Source organism: Elephantulus edwardii, unplaced genomic scaffold (assembly GCF_000299155.1).
Source record: "Elephantulus edwardii isolate Elephantulus edwardi_28Jun2011 unplaced genomic scaffold, EleEdw1.0 scaffold00094, whole genome shotgun sequence".
NCBI classification, from domain to species: Eukaryota; Metazoa; Chordata; class Mammalia; order Macroscelidea; family Macroscelididae; genus Elephantulus; species Elephantulus edwardii.
Genome location: NW_006399844.1, coordinates 12,024,239 through 12,044,849, shown reverse-complemented (window position 1 = coordinate 12,044,849; position 20,611 = coordinate 12,024,239). Strand labels below are relative to the sequence as shown.

Here is a 20,611-nt window from a genome sequence, read left to right as displayed (position 1 = left end):
TATCAGCTGTGACAACTAGACCAGGTGCTGATTGTGGAATAAGACCACCAACTACTCATATGCAAGTTCAAGCTGAAGCTAAGGAAAATTAAATTAAATCCACGGCAACCAAAATATGACTTTGAGTCTATCCCACCTGAATTTTAAAACTATCTCAGGAACTGGTTTGAGACCTTGAACACTAATGAGCGAAGACCAGATGAATTGTGGAAGGATATTAAGAGTTATTATCCAGAAAGAATGCAGGAGGTCATTACAAAGACAGAAGAGGAAGAAAAGACCAAAGTGGATGTCAGAAGAGACTGAATATTGTACTAGAGCGCCGAGAAGCCAAAGCAAAGGGAATATTAAGGAGCTGAACAGAAGGTTTCAAAGGACACTGCAAGAAGACCAAGTATTATAATGAAATGTGCAAAGAGCTGCAATCAGAAAATCAAAGGGGCTGAACTCATTCGTCATTTCTTTAAAAAAATTATTAATGATAATGAAAGTTTACAGAGACTTTGGATTTCTATTCATTCATTGTTGTACTTTTTTCCTGCTGCCCCCCCCCAATTTGTTCTTCTCTTTGAAAAGGAAAAGTCTTTCATTGTTATACAATCCCTCCCCCCCACCCCCTAGTCCACTCCACTATGCAGCCTTCATTCTGGACTCCTGTTAGGACTATAACACCTAATCATATATCCCTTTTAAACAGTTTTCTCCCTTATCTGTTTCAATGCAGTATACATTATTTATCCCCTCTTTCTCAGTCTCCACTCAACCCCAATGTCAATCCTGTTTTACAGCACTGGCACTATGTAATATTGGTCATTTTATGACTGAGATACTTCACTCAGCATAATGTCCTCTAGGATCACCTATTTAGTATAGTATTTCATGAGTTCCTTGTTTTTCAATTCAGCATAGTATTCCATTGTGTGACTGTACCAGAGCTTCTCAATCCATTTGTTTGTTGATGGGCACTTGGGTTGTTTCCAATTCTTTGCTATTGTGAACAAAGCTGTGATAAACATGGGTGTGTGTATATCTGCTTGGGTGGCAGTTATGATTTCTTTAGGGTATATTCCCAGTAGTGGAATTGCTGGGTCAAATGGTATTTCTCTTTCCAACTTTTTGAGAAAGTGCCATACAGCCTACCATAGCGGTTGCCCCATTTTACACTCCCACCAACAGTGCATAAGGATTCCAGTTTCTCTGCAGCCTTACCAGCATTTGATGTTTGCTCTTCTGTTAAATTTTGCTATTCTTACTGGTGTGAGATTATATCTCATAGTTGTTTTTATTTGCATCTCTCTTAGAGGTAGGGATTTTGAACATTTCTTCATGTGTTTGTTGGTGATCTGAATGTCTTTGGTGAAGTGTGTGTTCATATCCTTTGTCCATTTTTCAATTGGGTTGTTTATGTTTTTCTTGTTGTGGTTGAGCTTAAGCTCGAGGAACTGAAGAAAAATTTCAAGCCTCGAGTTGCAATAGTGAAGGATGCTTTGTGCAGATTATTGAATGATCCAGGAAGCATTAAAAGAAGATGGAAAGAGTATACAGAATCATTGTACAAAAGGAATTTGTAGACAGAAGAATTTCATGAAACAACATGAGCAAGAGCCTGTGGTGATGAACGAAGAAGTTCAAGCTACTGTGAAAGAATTGGCAAATAAACAAAAACAAAACAAAACCAAAAAATCACAAGGCCCCAGGAATTGACAGTATACCAATTGATATATTTCAACAAACATTTGCTGCCTTGGATGTGCTCACCCAGTAGTGCAAAGAAATCTGGAGGACAACCACCTGGTCAGCTAACTGGAAGACGTTTATATTTGTTTCCATTCCAAAGAAAAATGATCTGCCAGAGCATGGAAATTATCCAACAATATCATTAATATCACATGGACACAATATTCTACCAAAAAGTACCCAGAAACAACTGGAACAGCACATCAACAGAGAACTGTCAGAAGTGCAGGCTGGGTTTAGAAGAGGCCATCGTACTAAGGATACTATAGCTATAATGATAATATGGGATATCTTCAGTTAAACTCTTTCAAGAAATTGGGGGAAGGGGAACCCAACTTAGGCAAGCAGAGATGGGAGAAGAGAGTTACTAAGCCATATGGCAATCACAAGAGGCAGAAAATAATCTCAAAACGGACAAAGAATTTTTTTCTAGAGGCAATACTGAAAGTTTTCCTCTAGAATCACCTCCCTGAGTTTGACCATTTAGCTGCTTCAGTGGGATGGATTCATTTGAATTATGGTGTTAGCAAAGAATATTGAATATACTGTGGACTGTCAGACTCATGAACAAATTTTCATGAAATATGTACAGCCAGAATGTCCCTTAGAAGTGATCATGTCTCGTGCCTTAGACATGAGAGGGGCATCATGCTTAGTAAAGCAGGGAAGTATCAGTAATATTTAGTAAAGATCAGCAAGATTGAGGAAGCCCTTCCACAAGCCGGACTGACACAGTGGCCACAGCAGTGAGCTCAGATAGAAGCAGTTGTGGGTATGGCACAGGCATCAGTGTTTTGGTCTTGATGTGTGTATGAGTCAGAATCAACTTGATGGCACCTAACAACAACAAACTGTGAGGAAATAAATTTATTAAAGCCACTCAGTTTTGTGATATTTCTGTTATGGCAGTGCTAGATACTTGAGACAACATGTTTTTGTTTTTACAAGTGAGATGGGAACTTCTGGAAACATTGAAGGAAGAGGTATTTTTTATGCAATAAGTACCATACTGTAGATAAGATCTTTTGTTTGTTTTTAACCTTTGAGATAGTTTCTTTTTGTTACACTTCCCTCTCTATCAGTCCATAGATATCCAAGGAAAAATAATCTTCAGCCAGAGATTTAGAAATGAACCATTTCCTTCTGTTTTGGCTTTTTAATCCAAGAAGCCCTTGATGGTGTAAACTTAGTAAAAATTACCTTGTGTTTTAAAAAGTCTTCCGATACATATTTAGAAAATGTTCTAAATTGAGACTTTTATTGTTTTTGCCACTTCTCACTTTGGGTGCAAGGAAAAACCTTGATGCAACTGTTGTTTGGTGGTTCCTTTCACTTTAGTGAATGAATCTCTGAAGTGCCCTTTTGGCAGGAACCTTTTGTGTTCTGTATATTGTCACGCATTTCATTGTTGTGCTCATTGTTTTTGTTCTTTCTCTCACCTCTTTGGTAAAATAAATGAAAATAAGTTTAATAATTTCTAAAATTTTAATTTTTAATTACAGTTTCCGTCTACTCTAAACTTTTCAAATTACATCCATTATTGCTTAGTTTATAATTCCATTTCCCCAAATGGACCCTTTTGAACAAACTTATCTATAAAGACTCATGCTACTCACTCCCTTATTATGTTACATGTGAATCTAGTCATAGCTGACCCTCCAGTGGGTTTTTGGGAGGCTGTAAATCACACAAGAGATTGCATGTCTTTCTCCTTAGAGACGCAAGTACACTTGAACCACCAAAGAGGCACTAACTTTGGGCTAGCAGTTCAACAGCTTGTGTACAATGACTAGCTGTTTGGACTTTTAAGGAAAAAGTCATTCAGATTGTCATAAATACATTTTGAAATATGTATATTGAATAATCACGTTTGGATTGCCTTCTACAAGAGGATCCTGAGCCAAACAACTGTAAGTGCACATTATATGGCACGTACTTTTAAAAAATGTTTTACATTGTCTCATTTAAATTTCAGAGAAACTCTATGGAAATTTTAATTACCGAGAACTTGCTAACAGTGACAGCTAAAGTGATAGTAGTATCAAATCCAAGCAGCCCAGATCCAGAGCACACCCACGGGTCGATTGACTGAAAAACATTGACTCAGGACTTCAAGTTCGCACATCTTTTACTGGAAATTTGGGCCTAGGCAATGGTTGACCCTATTTTAGGGAGAGCGTCTGAGTGTATCACCTGAGAACGAACAGATTTCATGTGAGAATAATACATGCTGGACTGAATTACCGACTTCTGTCACTCTAGGGTGAACAAATGTTCGAATATTCTGGGTCCATAGACACCCAAGTGTCTAGAATATAGATTTGATTTTTGGAGAAAGAATGTGGGTGGGGGGGAATCCTTGAAAGTTCTTTAGATGTCTTGAACATACTCATAGGATTATCTCTTGTTTTGGAAATGTGCCCAGGGACATTTCTTAGCAGTAATGGTAGTGTAACTTGTAAGGACTAGAAAATGAGCACAATTTTCCAAACATGGAAGTAGAAGTGACTTGTTAGAGCTGGCTTTTGAGAATAATTACGACGTTTAAAAATCTATGTTAAGTAACCTACCTGCCTACTTAAAAGCAGTTTGGGGTCAAGACTTAATAATTATGGGCTACAATTTAATGTAAAATTGACTTTTCTAAGAGGAAGATGTATGATAATTAGAGAAAAGGCATCACTATAAACATCTGCCTCATTACTTCCTATCCCATCCTTTTTAATTTCTTTTTACTAATGACCCTCATATATGAAGTTTTATTATATTTTTCATTATAATTTTAGATATTAATTTTTAAAAATTTTATTATTTTCTTGTGTGTACTGTCAAATCAGATCTGACTGGTAGAGGAGGAGATTATCCCTCTTTCTCCAGCAGAGCATCTGGTGGATTCAAACTGCATACCTCTCAGATTGCAGTGTAGCTTCTTGACATTAGGCTACCAGAGCTCCCCTATATATTAAAATTTTAATGTATTTATAGCTAATACCTTTACTATTAGTAATCAACATATTGACATACCATTTACATACACTGAGATTCTACGTGTCACATTTGAATGTATTAATATGTCTATCTACCTATGTAAGAACCACTTCAATCAAGATACAGAATATTTCTGTCTCCCCAGAATACTCTTTAATATGCCTTTGTAATCTCCCCTATCTTGCTCCCTATCCCAAGCGACTACTAACCTGATTTTTGTCCCTAAAAGTTGCTTCTTAAGGAATTTCACTTGTCTTTGCTCTCTTACTCTGTGTAATGACTGTGAGATTCACCCGTTTTGTGTTTTTCAGTAGTTCTTTGCCTTGTACTGATGAGTAATATTTGTTTATCCATTCATGTAATGATGGATATATGAGTGGGTTTTTGCTCTTGCCAATCAAGAGTAAACACCTAGGAGAATTGTTAAATCATATAAATATATAAGGATGAAAGAAACTGCCAAACTCTTTTCCAAATTGACCATACCATCTTCAATTTCACTGTGTCTGAGATTTCCAGTTACTTAACATTCTTTCCAATACTTGGAATTTCTTTTTTTTTTAACCCCAACAGTTTAATATTAATCTAGAAAGTTCCATTGATTACCATTTATCATGACCATACTAAAGAGAGTTGTTGTTGTTGTTAGGTACCACTGAGTGAGATCCAACTCATAGCTGACCCTCCAACAGTTTCTCAGAGTCACTTTAATTGCACAAGAGGAGATTGTCCATCTTTCTCCTGTGGGGCAGTCGGGGAGCCAAATTGCATGCTGTTGGAACGGCAGTGCAACTCCTTATCACTAGGCCACCAGGACTCTCTATAGGAGACTGATTATTGTTCTTGTGTTCCATTGAGCCAGAAGTGACCCACAGCAGACACTCCAGTGGGTCTTCAGAGGCAGTTCCTTGCAAGGAGGAGGCTGCCCATCCTTCTCCCCCTAAACAGCTGGAGAATTCCAACCACATACCTTGAGAACTAAAGTATGCTGGATCTAGGCCATGGTTTTGCAACTACTTGCTATGCATTAGAGAGCTGGAAATGACTAAGGATGATAGAAAAACAATCGATGCCTTTTAATACTTGGAATTTCTAAGTGATATAATTTTATCCATTCTAGTAAATATATCTGGGCTCTGTTCTTGTTTGTTGTCAAGTCGAAACCGCACCATAGCTGATCCCTACAGTGGGTTTTCAGAGCCAGTTAATCACATGGGAGGAGATTGTCCATCCTTCTCTCAAATCTGGAGTCTCACCTGTGACTCTAAGCAACCCTATGTACAACAGCTCTGAACCCTGCTCTATCTTGAGCCATTTCATTATTTCTGACACACCTACACGCATTACCCCAGTCACTGAATCAATCTATCTCATTCTGGATCTTCCTGTCTTGTGCTTTCTCTCCACTCTACTAAGCATTATGTCCCTCTCCAAGGATTGGTCCCTCCTTACAACATGCCCGAAGTATGTCAGATGAGCTTCAGAATCCTTGCCTCCAAGAAACAGACTGGTCTCACCCTCTCCAGGACAAAAGTGTTTGTTCTCCTAGCAGTCCATGATATTCGATACTCTTCTCCAGCACCACAACTCAAAAGTTTCATCCTGTAGCGGCAATATGGCAGCGCCCGGAGCAGGAGACCCTGTAAATGCTAAGAGTGGAAAGGGCCCAGTGGCTCAGCGCATCGACCCAACTTGGGAAAAATTGACTCCCGCGCAGCTACAATTCATGCACCAGGTGTGTCTCACCCAGTGGCAGAAGACGCTGTCACAGCAGTGGACCCGGGACATCGTGACAGGCCTGGGTATCGGGGCCCTATTGCTTGTTATTTATGGCTACACCTTCTACTCAGTGTCACAGGAATGTGTCCTAGATGAACTAGAGGACGAGGCCAAAGCTGCTAGAGCCAGAGCCATGGCAAGAGCATCGAGCTCCTGAACTACATGGACCCTGGGCATTGCCAGCCTGCTGGTGCCCCTTCACATGGTGATTGATGCACTGCAGTCCTGTAGAAAGTGAAGCCTGCTCACTATTTTGTTGACCTTATCTGGTACCATGTTCCAGCCAAGGAATCTGGAGACAGGCATTCCGCCACAGTAAAAGGAACTTTGCCCAACTCAAAAAAAAAGTTTCATCCTTAGTCATTGTCCAGCTCTCTGATGCATAGCATGTAATTGTGAAGACTATGGTCTGCATCAGGTGCACCCTAGTCTCCAGACTGATATTGTTGCTCTTTAGTACTCTGGAGGGGTCCCTGATAGCAGATTTTCCCAATACAAGACTAATCATAAACTTGTGTTATGCAGATGACACAACCTTGGTTGAAACACTTTCTGCAGGAGATCAAGGACTATAACCTTCAATGTGGATTATATCTCAACATCAGGAAGACAAAATTTCTTACCACTGAGCCAATAAATAACATGAGAGATGGAGAGAAGATTAAAATTGTCAACTATTTCTTGCTTGGATCCACAGTCAGTGCACTTGTCACCAGCAGTCAAGAAATCGAAAGATGTATTGCATTGGGTAAATCTTCTGTCAAGGACCTCTCTAAAGTGTTAAGGAACAGTGATGTCAATTTAAAGATGAAGGTACAGGGATTGCATAACAATGACATTATTTTTCTTTTACTTTTCAAAGAGAAGAGTGAACTGGGGGGAGAGGTGGGCATGGAGAAAAGTGCAATAATGAATTAATGGAAATCCAAAGTCTGTAAATTTTCATTAAAATTAATAATAATGAATTTTTTTAAAAGAGAAAGGTACATCTGATTCAAGTCATAGCCTTTCAATTACTCGTTATGCATCTGAAAGCTGGACAGTGACTAAAGATGACAGAAGAAAAATCAACGTCTTTGAGTGTTGTTGGAGAACAATACTGAGTACCCTTTGAATTGCCAAAAGAACAAACATTTATGTCTTAGAAAGTGCAGCCATTGTGTTCCTTGAGGCAAGGATGATAAAGCTTTGTCTCACATATTTTAGGCATGTTGTAGGGAGGATCTGGTTCTTGGAAAAAGACATCATGCTTGGAAAGCTGGAGGATCAATTTAAGAGAAGACCTTCAATAAGGTAGATTGTAACAGTGGACTAAAGTATATCAGAGATGATGAGGACGGCACAATATATGGCAAGGTTCAGATTCATTGTTCATAGTATTGTGAGTCATCATCACAACTGCACCTAACAACATAATGGTAAGTGTAAAAGTAGCCCATATGTCTTCAATGGTTACATAGCCAGCTGTTGTTGTTGTTGTTGTTGTTGTTAAATGCCGTCGAGTCACAGGTCACTCATAGCGACCCTGTGAACGAAAGTCCTGGACACCTGTATAACTTTAGTCCTTTCTCCGGGTTCATAGGGTTTCCAGAGGCAAGCTATTATGGAAGTGGATGCCGCTCCTCCTTCCAAGCTTGTTTTAATTAGGGAGCTCCACCCGGCACTGTCCACCATGGGTAACCCTTCTCGCGTTTGACTCCTCAGTGTCACAGTGTTCGGCTTCACAGCAACCACGAGTTACCTCTGTACAGCAAGTGGACATACCAGGGTTACACGACCTATACACATACCCAGCTACTATCCCCAAAATCAGCAAGTCTCAGGATAAGCAAACAATCACTTATAAAGGAAAATAGATGCTTTGACATATGAGGGAGAAACCCTTCTCTTAAAGCCAGTACCCTGAGTTTTTACTCTTAACTGGCTAATCTGTGAGAAAATAAATTTTATTTGTTAAAAGTCTCTCACTGCGTAATGCTGTTATGACAGCACTAAATATCTAAGATGCTTGCCTCCTATCCTTTTTTCTCTAAATAAAGTCTTGATGAGTAAAAGTTTCTCATTTTAATAAATTGCTGATTTTCAAATTTTATAATTTTAAGAAATCCTTTATTTACCACTAGAGAGCTTTCCTTTTGTTTTCTTCCATAAATCTCAGTTCATTTGCCTTTAATACAATGTTTTATGTTCATTTTAAGTCTAGCATCTTCCTGGACTTCCTGTTTTTTATCTGACCCTTCTGGGTTTTTTATTCCTCATCTTTATGCCATCTTTAGAAATAACCAGAGAGAGAGATTTCAATTATATTCTTTTGATTTCTTAACAATGCTCTTCTAAAGGATACTGGGTTTTAAGTGGTTGTTCTAGAGATAGCAGTATGCCTTAGTTACACAACTTTTCGGAAAATTTTTATAGTCACTGTTGAATCTGTTAGTAAGTCCATAAGTGTCACAAATCATTTACACTACACTCTTAACTAAGTTTCTCCTTGGAGGCTAGGATTTTGAAGCTCCATTTCACATAATTTGAGCATGTAGCCTGGAGGGACCGATCTTTGGAGAAGGACATCATCCTCAGAAGGATGAAGGGACAACACAGGAGAGGAAGACCCTGGATGAGGTGAATTCATCCTATATCTGGGGCAAAGGGAGTTGCTGTGTCAGAATTAGTGAGACTGGCTCAGGACAGGGTAGGCTTCAGAGGTGTTGTACATAGGGTCACAGTGAGTCACAGGTGACTGGACAGCACATTACAACAACTTATTCTATAGGTCAGAATTTTTAGTCTTTTTAAAAAAATTTATTATTAATTTCAATGAAAACTTACAGAGACTTTGGATTTCCATCCATTCATTCATTGTTGCGCTTTTCTCCCCTCCTAACCCTCCCCCCAGTACACTACCATCTTGGAAAAGTAAAACAAAAATTCTTTCATTGTTTTACGATCCCTCCCCCCAGGTCCACTCCACTATTCAGCCTTTGCTCTGGACTCCCGTCCTGACAAAAATACCTAATCACATATACCTTTTAAACAGTTTTTTTCCTTATTTGTTTCAATGCAGTATACATTATTTATCCCATCTTTCTCAGTCTTCCCTGCCCCAACCCCAGTGTCAGTCCTGTTTTATAACAGTGGCACCATGCAGTAATTGTCCTTTTGTGACTGAGATACTTCACTCATCATAATGTCCTCCAGAGTCACCCATTTTGAATAATATTGCATAAGTTCCTTGTTTGTCAATTCAGTGTAGTATTCCATTGTGTGAATAGATACCACAGCTTCTCTATCCATTTGTTTGTTGATGGGCACTTAGGTTGTTTCCAACTCTTTGCTGTTGTGAACAAAGCCGCGATAAACATGGGTGTGCATATATCTGCTTGGATGTCAGTTATGGTCTCTTTGGGATATATTCCCAGTAGTGGAATTGCTGGATCAAATGGTATCCCTGTTTGCAACTTTTTGAGAAAGCGCTATACCGCCTTCCACGGTGGTTGCACCATTTTACACTCCCACCAACAGTGAATAAGGGTTCCAGTTTCTCCACAACCTCGCCAGCATTTGTTGCTTGCTGTTCTGTTAAATTTTGCTTTTCTGACTGGAATGAGATAATATCTCACAGTTGTTTTGATTTGCATCTCTCTTAGAGCTGGGGATTTTGAGCATTTCTTCATGTGCTTGTTAGCCTTCTGAATGTCTTCTTTGGTGAAGTGTCTGTTCATATCCTGTGCCCGTTTTTCTATTGGATTATTTACCTTTATCTTGTTGTGGTAGAATTTTTAATTTTCTCATTAGCATACTGAAGAAAGGCCTCTCAGTCTGCATCTGTGAAGTTTACAACTCTGTAGCATATGGATAGCAATAACTGGAATCAATGTGATAACAGTTTTGGTGATACAGAATGACTAATGATAGCGTCTTTTTCTATGCTTAACGGCCATTGTTTTTTTCTTTAACATCTTTATTATAGTTGTTTGATTTTTTAAATTCATTATTGCACATTTTCTTACCCTCCTCCCAGCCTACCCTGCAATGCACTCCTTGTTCCAGATTGTTTGTTGTCATACATTTAATGCATAATCACATATTCCTTTCAGACAGTTCTTCCCCTCATCTATTCTATTGGAGTGTTCATTACCTGTCCCCAATCTGCCCAATTACTCTTTCCCCAATCTGTCCCCAACCCCCATCTGTCTTATTTTTAACAATGATATTATGCAGTATTTGTCCGTTATGCAGTATTTATCCTTTTGTGACTGAGATATTTTGCTCAACATAATGTCCTTAAGGCTCCCCACCCAGTATGTTCTTCAGTGCTGTGTAATATTCTATTGTATGAATGAACCATGATTTTTTCTATCCATTCATTTGTTGTTGGGCTTTTGGGTTGCTTCCATCTCTTTGCTATTGTGGATATAATGCAGCAACATTCATCTGTTTGAGTTGTGGCTCTGGTTTCTTTATGGTATATTTCTAGTAGTGGAATTGCTGGGTCAGATGCTACTTCTTTTTTTTTTTAATTTTTTTTATTGTATTATTTTTACGTGTACCGTCAAATCAGATCTGACTGGTACAGGAGGAGGTTCCCCCTCCTTCTCCAGCAGAGCATCTGGTGGATTCGAACCGTGTGCCTCTGGGATTGCAGTGCAACGTTTTGCCACTAGGCCACCAGAGCTCCCTTCAGATGCTACTTCTCTTGCCAGCTTTTTGAGAAAACACCAGCCAGACTACCTCCCCTAGTGGTTGTAGCATTTTACATTCACCATAGCAGTAAATAAAAATCCCAATCTCTCCACAACCTCTCTAACATTTGTTGTTTAATGGTCATTTTTATATCTTCTTGGGAGAGATGTTTGTTCTTTTGCCTATTTTTTAATTAGTTTCTTTGTTGTTTTCCAAGTTCTGTATATATTTTGAATATTAAACTGTTATCTAATGTATTGTTTTGGAAGTTTTTCTTTCATTCCTTGGGCTATCTTTTTTACTTTCTTGGTAATGTCCCCTGGTGCACAAAGGTTTTTCCTTAGTGAAGTCTAATTTATCAATTTCTTCCTTCTCTTAGATGTTGATTGTGCTTTTTCTATTACATCTAAGAATCCATTGCCAAAAGTTTTGTAACTTGACTCTCCCCTATGCTGTTTTCATTATTTCAGTCTTATATGTTTTTCATGTATTTTTTTCTCTTTTGTTTACTTAAGTTTAATTGGGCGTACATAGGTGGAGTTATTTTTTATATTTATTCTACCTCTTGAATCTCTACAATGGTATTTTTTTAATCAAATTCATGATGTTGCTTAGATGTTACTCTAAGTTCTGCCCCAACTGTTTGTTTGTCTCTTCCTGACAATACAGTTGCATGCATGTTAGACATTTTTATATTATCTGACAGATTTGTGAGACTCTTTATCTTTATTCCTCTTTTCTCTAGTCTTCAGATTATTTTATTTCTCTTGACGCATCTTTGAGTTCACTGGCTCTGCTGTTTCCTATCTATTTATAAACTTGTCATTTTACTTTTCAGTTTAAAAGTAGTTAGTTCTGTGCTTGCTTTGGCAGCACATATACAAAAATTGGAATGATAAAGAGAAGATTAGCACAGTCCCTGTGCAAGGATGACATGGAGATTTGTGAAGCATTCCATATTTTTACAGGACAGCAAATAATAAATATTGGAGAAGATGTGGGAAGATAGGAACTCTTAAACATTGTTGGTGGGATTGTAAAATGGTACAACTACTCTGGAAGGTCATTTAGCATTTCCTCAGAGAGCAGAACATAGAAAATCCATAAGACCCAGCTATTCCACTGCTTGGAAAATACCCCAAGAAAATGAGAAATGAGGTACAAACAGAGACTTGTACACAAGCGTCATTATTCACTATTGCATGAACATGGAAACATCCCAGATGTCCAAGCACAGTCTAATAGATTGAGAAATTATGGTACATTTGCACAATGGAATATTACACAGCATAGAGGACCAATGATTTTGTAAATCACTACCTAACTTGAGAGGGACTGGAGAGCTTTATGCTAAGTAAACTTAGTTCCCTATAGACAAATATCATATAAAACCATAATTACAGAATGTGTATGCCAGGGAGCAGGGGTAAGCTTGAGTGGGGGTAGTGTTAATCATAGGGTCACACAGTTTGATGGGCAGATGAGGTGGGTAAAGGAAAGAGGAAAGACCTAGAGTTAAAAAGAAAGTATACAAACTTTGTAAGTAAACCAGTATAAAAGAAAAAAATTTATTCAAAAAGATTAAGCATAGGGGGGAGGAGTGGGCAGGGAGAAAAAGGCAACAATGAATGAATGGAAATCCAAAATCTCTGTAAATGTTCATTAAAATAAAATTTAAAAAAAAAGATAAAAGCATAGTTCTCATCCTTATCATTTCTTCGCTGAGTTTCCCTGTGTGTTCACTCAGTAAAACAATATTTCTTTTCATTCTTTGAACACCTTTTTATTAATTTTGGGCAACACATTTATAATGGCTTCTTTAAAACCTTTCCCTTCTAATGCCAATATCTGGACTGTTTCACATTTTATTTCTTCCTGCCCTCCTGATTTCTGCTGACTATAGATTGCATTTTCCAGTTTCTTTATATCTAATGATTTTTGTTTGAAAATCACAGGTCATTTTGGAATTTGGGGTAGTTTATTTGAGAGGCTCTGGATATTGTTACCTTCCTTTTAAGAGTGCTGTTCTTTATTTTAATGGGCAGTTTAAATTTCCAGCTGATTATTATGAACTTGTGTGAACTTAATTTTTATACACTGCTAGTGTGGATATGTGGTGAGCTTTGGTGGCCTCACGGTAAAGAGTCATGCTGCCAACTCAAAGGCAGGCAGTCTGAATCCACCAGTTGCCATGTAGGATAAATATGGATAATTTCCTCTCATGTAATTGATAGCCTCTGAGAGCCTGCTGGAGAATTAGCTGTTAGTTGATTCCAACATTACAAGCACATTAACAGCAGTGTAGATGTGTATGTAATTAAGTTTTTCAAGTTCTTCTAACTTGATGATAGTCAATTTATAATCCCTTTGTCCCCTTTAGATCATGTAGGACTGAATTTTAGGTTCTCCTGGTATAGATGTAGATTATGTCTGACTCTAGGATTGTACCCTTATGACATGGTGCCTTCTAGAGTTTTACTTAGCTAGATGCCAGGCTTGTTAACAAGACATTAATAAGATCTCTCCACCGTGGCATTGTTGCAGCTCCGAACTCGCTTCTCACTAGTGCAGTACTCTTCTTCCACCATTGTCGAACCTCTAGTATCTCTCTGCTCCACTTTGCTTTTTTTAGTAAAATTTTATTTTCATTGTGATTTTAACAAACATTTGCAGAGAACTTAGCTTTTCATTTACTCATTGTCTCTGTTCCACTTTCAACCCTATAGCAGCTTGCCATCAACCTAAGTGTTTGGTGTTCTTGGCCAGCACATCACTAGCTGTCACCTGTGTACTCACTGAAGACTCCCACATGCACTTTTGTGCCCTGTCTCTGCGTAATTTATTCCTAATTCCTTATTCTGTAGATGTCAGCCATTTCAGCTGTCTCCTCTTTTGCCATCGGCCTCTTCACCTTAACAGAACTACCATCATTTAATTAAAATCCCATTTTCTGCATTATGATTGGGAAATTGTTACCAAGCAGAAGACTTTATCAAACTCATTTCATTCACTCAGGAATCAGTCTTCTACTCTCATATAAGTGTTGTCCACTGCCTTATATGTTTTTTTTAATATTTTTTAAATTTTTTATTATTTTTGTGTGGTGTACCTTCAAATCGAATCTGACTGGTACAGGAGGAAATTGTCCCTCCTTCCTCGGCAGAGCATCTGGTGGATTTGAACCGTGGATCTCTGGGACTGCAGTGCAGCTTCTTGTGCCTTATATGTTTTATAGCTGTTTATAATGGAAGGAGCTTGGAAGGAGGAGTGGTATCCACTTCTGTAATAGCTTGCCTCCGGAAACCCTATGAACCTGGAGAGAGGATGAAAGGCACCCAAGCGTCGAGGACTCTCCTTCATAGCGTCACTATGAGTCGCCTGCAACTCGACATAGTGGAAGGACGAATCAGTTCTGATTATTGCATTATGGTCAGCAGTAGAAAGTGGCCTATTTTTATGTTTTAATTACAAATTGTAATTACAACTAGTAATTCATACTCTTGGCAATAATGTTAAAATGATAGCAAATAAGTTGATGTTGCACTGTGAAATGAAAAATCAGTAGCATGAATCCACTAGCTGCTTCTCAGGATAAAAATAAGGAGTCTCCTCCTATAAAGATTTACAGCCTCAGAAACCTGATTGGACTGTTGCTGTTGTTTCAAATCATCTTGGCAGCAGTGTTTTTATAGGAAATAACAATACAATTCTTTCTTTCCAAAGATAATGCAATTAATTTTGGTAACTACCTTCCCAAATATATATTGTTGTTAACAAGTAAATCACCACACCTCCTCCAAACATATGCCCACAGTGTATTTTTTAATGAAATACAAATGCACACTGTTGTACTTCATTTTTTTGCATAAAATATGTATATATCCATACCATCATTTTTCTTAGTTCCTCATATTCTAGTATATGGATAATTTATTTATCCATCTTTCTATTAATTTTTATTTAGTGATAATCTAATTTTTGCTATTACACATTGTATTGGGATAAATTTCTTTATATTTAAGTCTTTGTACACTTATGAGACTGTTTCTGTAATATAGATTGCTACAAGTATAATTGCTTCATCAAAGGATATGTAATGTTTATTTTGGTAGGTACTGCCCAATTGCCATTGAAAATGGTCATACCAATTTATACATCCACAAAGAATGTGATCTTCACCAACACTCAGTGTTACTATCAAGCATGTTACATTTTCATTAATCAGCTGAGTTAAACAAATGTATCCCACTTTAACTTGGTTTTGTTCACCAGGAGAACAAGGGATCTGGATTTTTACTACCTATACAGCATCAGGATGGATGATGAGGAGATTGAGATTGTACACGGCTTTAGTTTGCTTGGCTCCACAGTCATCACTCTTGGCACCAGTAGCCAGGAAATTAAAAGGCGCATTGCCATGGGAAAGTCTGCTGTTAGGGATCTCTCCAGAGTACTGAAGAGCAATGGTGTCTCCCTGGAGACTAAGGTGCGTTTGATACAGGCCATGGTCTTCACAATCACTTGTTATGCATCAGAGAGTTGGACAATGACCAAGGATAGAAGGAGAATTGATGCCTTTGAGCTGTGGTGCTGGAGAAGTGTACTGAGAATACCATGGACTGCTAGGAAAACAAACAGATTTGTCCTGGAAAGGGTTAAACCGGCTGGCTCCTTGGAGGCAAGGATTCTGAGGCTCCGTCTGACATACTTGGGACATGTTGTGAGGAGAGACCAGTCCTTGGAGAAAGACATCATGCTTGGGAGGGTGGAGGGACAGCGCAGGAGGGGAAGGCCCTCTGTGAGGTGGATTGAGTCAATGACTGGGATAATCGGGATGGGAGTGTCGGAGACAGTGCGATTGGCACAGGACAGAGTAGGGTTTAGGGTTGTTGTACATAGGGTCGCTATGAGTCGCAAGCGACTCGATGGCACATAACAACAACAACAACAACAACAAGCAACCTGAGTAGCCTTCAGCAAATGAATAAACAGAATGAATTACATACATACAGTGGTATACGTACAAGAATAAAGAATAACGATGAGTTTGCAAATGGTGACATGGTATCTCTGGATAATCGGGATGGGAGTGTCGGAGACAATGCGATTGGCACAGGACAGAGCAGAGTTTAGGGTTGTCGTACATAGGGTCGCTATGAGTCGCAAGTGACTTAACGGCACATAACAACAACAACATAGTTCTCTGATTTTTCCTATTTCATTTCCACATTTTCATACTGAGTTATTATTCTTACCAGTACATAGGCATTATATACTATGTTGTTTTTGTTGTGTACCGTCAGATCGGAACCAACACATAGCTGACCCTATAGCAGGTTTTCAGAGGCAGTAAAATTGCACAAAAGGAGATTGCTTTACATGTGTGTGAAATTTGGCCTGTGAATAAAGGAATACTGAACACAAATTGATATATTTGAATTGTGGTGTTGGTAAAGAATATTGAATATACCATGCACTGCCAAAAAAGCAAACACACATGTCTTGGAAGAAGTACAACCGGAATGCATAGAAGCCAGGATGCCAAGACTTTGTCTCATGCATTGAGCTATTTTCAGTCCCTGGACAGAGAAGTCATATTTGGTAAAGTAGGGGGGAAAAATTCACTCACTGCTCTCTAGGCTGGCTGTAGCTGACCTTCTAGGAGATTTTTAGAAGCTGTAAATCACTCAGGAGACAATTGTCCATCTTTCTTCTGCAGAGCCAGTGATGTGCTCACATAAAGAGATTCTGCTTTGGATTAGCAGTGTGAGTACTACTGACAATGCCACCAGAGAAAAGAAATGGATTGACACAGTGGCTGCAGCAGTGGGTTCGAGTATTAGAGGGACGGTGAAGATGACACAGGTCAGGGCAGTGCTTTGTTCTGTTGTATGAGTGGAGTCAACTTGATGACCCCCACTAACAAAAAACAAGTGTTGAAAATCCTGTTATACCTGTGTGTGTAATCCCGTTTGGGGACAGACTTAATTTGTTACCTTAATGAGGTAATGTAGGTGTAGTTTAAAGTCAGTCTCTTTTAAGATATAAAAGAGCTGATCAAGCAAGCAAGCAGTTCAGAGATGGGGGAAGATAGATACCATACCATATGAATATCATCAGAAGACTAGAAACTCATGACCTTCCTCCAGAACAAGAGACCTTCCTCCAGAGCAGGAGAGTGAGAGAAAGCCTTGCCTAAAGCCAGCACCCTGAATTCAGGCATTTAGCCCTCTAAATAGTGAGAAAATAAAACTTTTTGCTAAAGCTATCCACTTGGGATTATTTCTGTTCTAGCAGCACTGGATAACTAATACAGTGACCAAAATAATTAATCTGTAGCTGCCTAAATTAAAATGTTTCTTAATTACTAAGAAACTAAAAAATAACCAGATGAAATTATGTGGAACTTCATTTGTAGTGAATGCTTGTCTAGCAATAGTTCAGTGTTTTTTTTGTTTTGGCTCATGTACATAACTACCCATTAAGTGAAGAAGAGAAACTGTTCTTAATTCTAGATGCAGTGGAAAAACATGGATTGCATATGTGCAGCAAAAAGTTTTGGAAGGTTGGAATGGCACAATGAGTGTAGATTGAGCAATTGCTTCACACTGTGGGGGAGGTGTCCCTTGTTCTTTGCTATAAGGGAACTCCAGAGCTGCCTGAGTAGGGGTTTTCCTTTTTATTTCTTATGTGTCATCTTTAAAATTCCCTTTCTTCTTCCTTGTCATTATTCCCTACTTATTTGTGGAGACTTTTCTTTTTCTCCATGACTCTGGTGGCCTAATGGATAAGAAGTTGTACTGCCAACCCAGAGCCAGGCAGTTCAAATCTACCAGCTGCTCCACAGGAGCAGTAAGATGTGCAGTCTCTTCCCGAGAGGAAGTTTTTCTTTTTCTCTTTTTTTGTCCCCTAAAGAAAGAGATCGTTAACTTGTGTGTCCCCACCTTTGTGACTTTGGTTAAAAGTGTACTTGAACTTGTTTCCTCTGGCTGTGAGTTGCAAGGTTGCTAATGGTTTTGGAGTTTCTGATTCAGCTCAAGTTTAATACTCATCTTCTTTTAGTGTTTGAAATATGTCTTGCTAATCAGCGAGCATTCCCTGATTTCTCAGTAGTAGAATTTTGCAGACTTCTAATGAGTGTTCTGAGGTGTTTCTCTGTTTTACTTTTAATGGTAACATCTCCTGATGAAGATCAGCTTCAGACTTTACTAGTTGTTAAAACCAAACTTCAAACTGAAAGCAGCGGAGCCAGCCAGGAAGAAAGCGCCTGTGCTATTACATAGTGTTACTCCCCTGGCTAGAGAAGAACCCTTGTTTTCTTGATTTTTCCTTCACTTTCGCCTGCTTAGTCACACTTATATTGGATGATACTTAGTAAGCCTGTTTGTGATTCTCTCCTCACCTTTGTGCTGGGGATACCAGGGTCTGTTCACCCTCATCTTTGCTCCTTCTAGAAGAGCAGGAGAAGTAGTTGGGTTAGAGTGCCAGAAAAGCAGAAGTTAAGTATGTGGATTTCGTAGCCTCATGTGTGAGTGTTTGTGGGGCAGGGAACTTCTAATGGAAAACATTTGTGTTGCATCGAAAACAGAGCGAGGCCTGGTTAGAGTCTGTCTGCTCTGTCAGTCTGTTCCTTACCAGCACTAGTCATTGTTCTCCTGGGAGTCTCAGGCATATTGTGGTTTCTTCTGCTCTAGCTATCCTCTCATCTTGCCAGAGTTTTTGTGTCACGGGTGGCCCCATGCACAGTTTGGGGTGAGACTGCAAGGCTGTTGACTAATGGCTGTGAAGGTACTCAAGCCCACATACTGGCTTTGAGACCCTTTCTAGAGCAAGCCTAAGGAGATAGAGAAGGATCCAGCACACACAGAGTAAGAAGCATGCTTAGACATATGCAGATGCTTTCTCGGGCTTTCTTTTTACTTCTAGTAAAGCACAAACTGGGGAAAGGGGGTAAAAAATGGAGACAGAGGCAATGGCTTGCTGTTTGGGCTTGTCATTTCATTTGTAAATGTTTGTAAGGGATGCACCTGGGTGCCTAAGCTTGTCTCTGAAAGGCTGATGTCAGTCAGATTGTGTGGCTGGATCCCCTTTGGGAGATGCAAAAGAGAAAAGTGCTAATTTCCCTGAGGATAGTGTCACTCCAAGATATGAGGAACCTGTAACTTGAGCTGTTTTCGTTTGGTTTTTTTTTCTTTCTGCCTTCTAGTCTCCCTGAAATTCACATTTGTTCATCATTTTTAAAAAAAAGAGGAGGGGGAATCCAATAAAAAAGCAGCAACTCAGTATTTTCAGAGTCCCCTAGAAGGCACTTCACCAATGTGGTTTTCACATTTTCAAGTTTTTGGCTAGTGCATAAGCTTGAGCAGAAATGCTCCTTCCCCTGATAACAATACATTCAGATGCAGGATCAGGAGCGTGTGGATTAAAACCAGACGGTGGATGATTAATACTTTTGCTTATAGAGGTAGACATGGCAGCTTCCTCCATTAAATGAAAAAGCCCTTTCTCTGCATTTGTATTTGTGCATATGCTTACATACTTGTGCTCCTTAAAGGTGAGAGCAAAGAGTTTCTTTAGCTATAGTTTCCCAAGTGCCATTTTCTTCCCGTCGGAATATCTAAGAGATACTACTAAACGGACTTTGGTGACAAAGTTGAAGGGTTCTGTGAAGTTAGGTATCTGAAGATAAGCCCTACCAAGGTGGGAGAGGAATATATTCTCTTTTTACAGCTCTCCAGTTGCCACCATCCACATATCTATCTGTACCAGACCTACCTGTTCCCTGTGGTCAAGTAACTTCATAAGATACAATTTTCCTTTAAAAATACTGTCATGTTGAAAGTGCTAAAAATGTTTAAAGAAACGTTATTATTACAGATATACTCTCTATATATGGACTATCCCCCCTCCCTTACTCATGAAAGCATGATCAATTTCTTGGATTGACCTCTTAATTGGAAGTTGATAGGTGTTTGTTTATTTATTATTAATAGTGTTAAAAATGTGTTTTAAGATTTACTTTGATTAGATTTTTACCCATTTGCCCATTCTGGCGAAGAGGCCCCCAGTTATCCTTTGTGTCTAAAATTGCATACTCTTTACCCCTTTTGAAACAAAGACCTCTGCCCAAATGAAATAGGAAATAACAAGACAGGAGAAAAACCAGACTGGAACTTGGTATCTTTTTATTTGTATAAAACAGGTTACATTGTCTGCAACAATGAAAAGGTTTTTTTGGTTTTTTTTCTATAATTGTATTTTATTAATTTTCATAAACATTTACAGAGATTTGGGGTTTCCATTCATTCATTGTTGCACTATTCTCTCTACCCTCCTCCCAGTTTGTTCTGGTCCAAATGCCACAGTGCTTGTCAAAGCCAGTTCTGATTAATCTCCTTTGTCAGTGTGTCCTTTGCCATTCCCTATC

The 20,611-nt window shown here is 38.8% G+C and overlaps 2 protein-coding genes across 2 annotated transcripts in view; both read left to right on the top strand.

Moving 5' to 3' along the window:
- The window catches only part of LOC102856749 (telomerase-binding protein EST1A-like), a 340,445-nt gene that overhangs the window by 192,737 nt on the left and 127,097 nt on the right, over positions 1-20,611 (top strand). The gene's annotated exons all lie outside the window — the stretch shown is intronic.
- LOC102868802 (cytochrome c oxidase assembly protein 3 homolog, mitochondrial-like) lies at positions 6,341-6,661 on the top strand. Its single transcript, XM_006891045.1, has one exon. It carries the CDS (start codon positions 6,341-6,343, stop codon positions 6,659-6,661), a length of 321 nt encoding a protein of 106 aa, XP_006891107.1.

What these genes read in the sequence shown, in the direction of transcription:
- LOC102868802 (XM_006891045.1), top strand. Translation starts at nt 6,341, where the DNA reads ATGGCAGCGCCCGGAGCAGGAGACCCTGTAAATGCTAAGAGTGGAAAG.